The 6,044-nt window shown below is 43.0% G+C and overlaps 1 protein-coding gene across 1 annotated transcript; it reads right to left on the bottom strand.

Moving 5' to 3' along the window:
* Nucleotides 1-3,431: 3,431 nt before the first annotated feature.
* On the bottom strand, nucleotides 3,432-5,222 carry LOC131217381 (disease resistance protein At4g27190-like). The gene has a single exon (XM_058212297.1). The coding sequence runs from the start codon at nucleotides 5,220-5,222 to the stop codon at nucleotides 3,432-3,434; it is 1,791 nt and encodes a 596-aa protein (XP_058068280.1).
* Between the last annotated feature and the right edge of the window lie 822 nt (nucleotides 5,223-6,044).

Raw genomic sequence — 6,044 nt, 5'->3', positions numbered from 1 at the left:
CAACTGTCCCTTTATACGGCAAGCTCGTCTGCAGAATGCTTTGAGGATTAATTTTTTTTTAAAAAAAGGTCTATCATTGAAACCTTCCAGGGGTCACCTTTCTCATCCAAGTCTGTGTAACCTTTTAAATAAACACTATAACGGGCGGTATGTTTTAATTGTGAGAATTATTGTGGTATGAATACAATAAATATATCATTTTAGAGCCCATTTTAACTTTGATCTACTCAGAACCGTTCGTATTACTTGGAGCAGCTCATGCAGCGGCAGCACTCGCCTTCGCACGAAATGTACCCACACCGGCCAGATCGCTGGTGTGCCGTACACCATCCAATATCCAGGGGCGGATTTCCTGCAAAAACCTTTCAAAGTGACGCTGGTGGAAACCTAGGTGGGGGCATCGTGATATTTATGTGAAATCCATCCTTCCATCCGTCTTGTGAGGTTTTTTTATTTTTTTATTTTTATTTTTTATTTTATTACACACGCGCACACACTCCCCCACACACTCACGCTAGTGGAATTTAAACTTGAAACAAAATTAAGTCGGATTCAAGCTTGAATTGGACGTCACCATAGGAGAAGGTGGGTACGGAAATTACCATAGTTAAACCTCCTGTGTCGACAGTGATGTTTACATGACATCCATACCGTTCATACCTTCATTCCTAATGTTATGAATTGAAAACACAAATATTAGCCTGATTCAAAGCTTATGTGGCCCCACCAATATTTCAATTGTAGGCATTCAATTCTCACCTTTTGGGCCTACTTGAGTATGATCCTTCTCATTTCTTGCTTAATATCCTAAAATGATCTCACAAAATGGATGAACGGTGTAGATTTCTTACAAACATCATGGTGGGCCCCACCTACGTTCCCTGCTCAGGAACTTGGTGGGAAAGGCTTTAGCAGGAAATCCGCGTCCCAGCGGATTCGCTATGCTGTATACAAATTAACGCGGACCAGATAGAAAATCTTTAAATTCGTGAAAAGATAGAAAAATTAATTGCCGTTGATACCTGATATTTGTCTCTTCGTGTGTCCTGACGAAGCGCTCACAATCACTCCTCTACTCCGTTGATCGTCTTTGGAGGCTGACTCCGCACCATCTCTTTCTGCAAAATTCAAATTTCTTGTTTTGTAAGGGTGGAAATGAGCGCATGGGGTAGGCATGGCCTTGAAACTTCCCCCTACCAATTTTCAAGCCGGCTTAGGCTAGGTTGTCCTAAATTCGTATGTACCCACTATGTTACCCCCCTCTCTCTCTCTCTCTCTCTCTCTCTCTCTCTCTCTCTCTCTCTCTCTCTCTCTCTCTGTTTTTGTATATTTTTTTTATATAGTTTTTTCTCTTTTGTAACTTGTAGCAATAAAAAAGTTATTTTTGAAGTTGCTTTAATCATCACCATCAGAATTTTAATTTTAATTTTAATTTTTTTTGAACTTTTTACTTTTCTACTCCCCTTCCAGCATGGATTGGGTGGATCCCTGATGGTGGAACCCACAGTATACATCTACTGTGTCCATCTATTTTGACGCATCATTTCATGGCACATTCCAATAAACAAAGCAAATCCAAATCTCAGGTAAACCACACCACAGGAAACTATGGTTTTTGACAATTAAAAACTTATTATAGCCTTAAAGGTGGGCCACACAGTGTGGGATTGAGGGACCAACTCCTCAGAATTGGACACTCCATATAAAAGGTGCCCCGCATGATGGTGACCCAGATCCATAGTGAGGCCCACATGATGGATGATCCATATTAAATATGAAGTCCACATGATAGACATATAATATTAATGGTGGGCCACATGATAGGTGACCCATATCAAAGCGGGCCCACATAAGGGGCATACCACATCAAAGGTCGGCCTCTAATGATGAATGGTTCATATCCAATGCAGGCACCACATGATGGATGATCCACATCAAAGGTAGGGTCCACACTTGGATGGTCCACATCAAAGGTGGGATCCACATGATGGACGGTGGAGATTGAAGGTGAGCCCCACATGATGGATAATAACATTGATGGTGAACCCCACATAATGGAACGCATATCAAGTTCGGCCACATGAGGACAGTTGACATCAAAGATCAGCCCCTAATGATGAATGACCCACATATAATGCAAGCACCGAATAATGTAGGACCACTTTGAAATTGGGCCCGCATGATGAGCATTCCACATTAAGATGGCCACACATGATAGACGAACCACTTCCAAGGTGGGCGTCGCATGATTGGCAACCGACATCAAAGGGGAAGCTGATTGCGTGAGAACCCGGATTGGTGAGACCCCGGAGTGTGGTGCCGACTGTTATGTAGGTGACTGTATACACGTCGTCCATTCATATTGAAAGCGCATATTAGTGCATGATACAAAAAAATGAAGTTCCAAATAAAAGAGAGATAGTTTAAGCAGAGAAGAATCACTCATTTGATGGACACCATTCTTTGAAATGGATGTTGCTTGGCTTGATGTTGCCCTCCCATTTAATGCTTTCCCACCATGTCAGCTCACCTTGGATCTCGACTTCTGATGTAGAAGCATTTGTGTTATGAAGAGGAAGCTTCTCTAGCAAAGGGCATTCTCGAATCTTCAACTTCTTCAGCATCGGCAAGTGCCCACCGCAAATGCTTTTGAGTTTGCGTGGATCCTAAAGACGTAAATCGACTAGTTGTGGAAATGCATTTTGCCCCTCCACGCTGTCTTCTTCAAAAACCTTCTCCAGTCTACAACAGAATTTTATTTCAAGTAATTCAAGATTCTGTAACCGAATACTAGAAGAGAAGAAGTTGATGAGCTTCGGGCAACATTCTAAATATATATTCTTTAAACATGCGAAGCTCCCTCTTCCTAACTCCCCTCGGCACACTTTCCTTAATTTGGCAAGATCCGACACCCTTAGATTTTCTAAACAGATTGCCGCATCATCAGACGTCCCTCCTACGAACAGATACTCCAACTGATGGCATTTCTCAATCCAACATTCTTTAAGGTGGTCCATCTTCATGCCTAGATTAGACAATGCCTTAATGAACACATTACCATACAAACGAAGGAATTCAATCACCGAGAGCAATCCTCTAATACCGTCTAGGGAATTCTTACCACCGCAAACCTCCAGCCATCTTTCATAACTCAAAGACTGCTCAAATCGAGTATAAATATGCTGGTAGAGAAATCGGTTTCTTTTAAAACAAGCAAATATATCCTTGGGCCCTCCCTCACAGGGACAGACCAAGAAATAAAATTTTAGAAAGCAGGATTTCCATAATTTTGAGCTTTGGTCCAAAGTCTCAAAAACACTAGCATCACTAACCGAGATGCGATATATGCTGCTGTATTGGAGCTGTTCACGCAGCAAGTCCAAGCCCCATCGATCCCAATTTAATTTTTTTGGAAGCCTATCTACCTTTCTCTAGTCAACCCTCTTGAGATGCTCCATTCCCAATAGGTCCAAGCACCGCATGTTAGTAATATTGAAAATTCCGTGTGGAAGCTCTTCAATTCTTGTGCCTGAAAGATCAAGCGACTCAAGTTTTGAAAGTTTATCTGGGCTGACCAGTCTCAATAGAGAGCGACAACCCTTGAGCGAGAGCCGACTAAGGTTGCAGGCACCAGAGATATCGAGACTTCGGAGGCTATGCATGTTGTGGAAGGATACTTCCACCATCTTTGTCAGGGGAGTTTGATGGAGATCGAGGATCTCAAGCTTCTGCATATCCTTTAAGAATGCGGCTGGAAGAGACTCTAGCTTGCAGCAGCTTCGAAGCTTCAATAACCGTAATTCATGAAGACAGGACATGGACGATGGCAGGGAAGTGATGCTTGTAGAAGAAAGGTCGAGAACTCGGAGTCTGGTCATATTCTTGAAAAAACTGTCTGGGATTTCTTGCAAACGATCGTTATCGTTGAGCAACAACGTCGACATAAAAGGGCAATTGGGAGAGCTGAATTGGAGTGTTTCTACCTGATTGTGGGATAATGAGATCCATTGGCATGATTCTTCCCCGTCCAAGTTGTATTTCACTAGTAACTTTTGAGAATCAATCACTTGCCTCACATGAGAATTCATATCCACATGACATGGTCCTCCTGAAGATTCCTCCAATGTAAACTGCTTTTGTAGCCAGACGTTAAATTCCGCTTCCTTAGGATGAGAGTCCCAAGGCGCTAAATTTTCTAAAGACTGCTCTAGAAAGAGAGTTAGGTAATTTGGGTTTGATGACGCCAGGGACAATAACACCATGCATCTCTCTGCCAGCTCTTTGAGCAGTAGATTCCCCATTTTCTTGAAAGCTGCTTCTTTATTCTCCTCTTCATTGAACGACCCATCTAAAAAACCCTCTGACCTCCAATACTCTTCTATCAAGGAATCTCGATCGATTGAGCATCCATTTCGACAGAACAAGGAGACGTAAGAAAAGCAATTCAAGACCATGTCTCCAGTTGAGAAACCAATGCGGGCAGCTACATCAGCTGTCTCTTCCTGTAAAAAATCCCAGGCATCTTCTTTAGACCACTCCTCCAACATGATTTTTAATTGGGCTCCCATTTTGGAACAAACTTCATGGGATTGAGTGGTGATGACGACTTTGCTGCCAATGGTGGTGGTAGGGGCTGTGATTGGAACTCCCATCTCTTGCAAGTCAAAGCTTTCCCAAACATCTTCAAAGATGAGGAGGAACCTTTGGCCGCTTAACTTATCCTTGATACGCTTAGCAGCTGTAGAGAATTGTATGGACTCTGGGATATCCAATGCCTCCTTGATTTCCATCTGCACCTCCATTAATCGATTCCTTCTTCCCTTTGCATCCAACATCTTTAAAACCCGTATCTTCTTATAAAGCTCAATTTCAAGCTTAAATATTAGTCTGCCATATCTTGTAATCTGGTCCTGCAAATGGTCGAATTCTTCTCTGAATTTCTCCAGCATCTTTTCTCCAAGACTCTCGATCCTTGGTGCTTTTACTCGTATGATCACATCAAACAGTCGGCTAGATTCTTCAGATTCCTCCATTTCCGCGACCACCTGTCTCACAATCCGTGACTTCCCTACCCCCTGCCACCCCCATACTGAGAATACCGAAATCTTGTCATCTCTCAAGCAATCCCATATTTGTTGCCTCATGCGTTGTGACAAAGGGCTCACAATCTCTCCTCTTCCTCCTTTGCGCCGTCGATCATCATCATCCCAAGAAGCTGCCATTGTCTACACTGGTTCTCTCTGCAAAATTTGAATTCCTTGTCTCATAAGTAACGGTGGCAATGAACCGGGCAACACCCCCTCATCAATTTTCCAAGGAAAAAATTAGCATTGTAGACAAGTCCGTACAATGCCCTTTGTTTTTCCTTCGCCTGGAAACTTATCTGACCAAAAGTGATTTTTAAGTCACGGACGTTAGTTTTTTTTTTAATGAAAAAGTAGAGGTATTTTTGTCTTTCTAGGTTCGTCCGTACAACTAATAGTCTAATTACCACCTGTTTGGCCAGGCAGACTGGATGGGATTAGATTGTATTGGAAGGGATTGGAAGGAGCAATCCTAGGATTGGCTAGGCATGCCAAGCAGGCACATTGAACTTCTGCTTGAATTGGGGCAATCCCATGGCATTGCCAGCAATCCACTGACATCACCATCATTACCTTGAAATCCACCCAATCCCTCCTAATCCCGTCTATTTTGCCTGGGACGTGTTTCGTTGGACGGATTGGCATTGGCCAAGCATGCCAAACAGACTCGGTGGTTAAAATCCCTGAATATAACAATCCCCAGCAATGCACTGACGCAGCCATCGTTACCTTGAAATAGCTGCCATCCACCCTAATACAATCAAATCCCATGGGATGGGCCCGTCCAAACATGCCATAAGGTTTTTTTCGGGTCGCGTAAAATAACGTGGGTAGTCCGTCCGGTCTATAATGGAAACGTACACTTTTCCAAGCTGTGTTTGTGCTCAAGTCATTTTAACTTGACCCACAACCAACCTAGCATATACCATTGATTTGTGGAAATGGATTGGCTGGTGTGGG

The sequence above is a fragment of the Magnolia sinica genome, chromosome 10 (genome assembly GCF_029962835.1).
Source record: "Magnolia sinica isolate HGM2019 chromosome 10, MsV1, whole genome shotgun sequence".
NCBI classification, from domain to species: Eukaryota; Viridiplantae; Streptophyta; class Magnoliopsida; order Magnoliales; family Magnoliaceae; genus Magnolia; species Magnolia sinica.
The sequence above is the reverse complement of the archived record's forward strand: the minus strand, read 5'-3'. Positions and strand labels throughout refer to the sequence as shown.

Coding starts and splice junctions, on each gene's coding strand:
- LOC131217381 (XM_058212297.1), bottom strand. CDS start 5,222: ATGGCAGCTTCTTGGGATGATGATGATCGACGGCGCAAAGGAGGAAGA.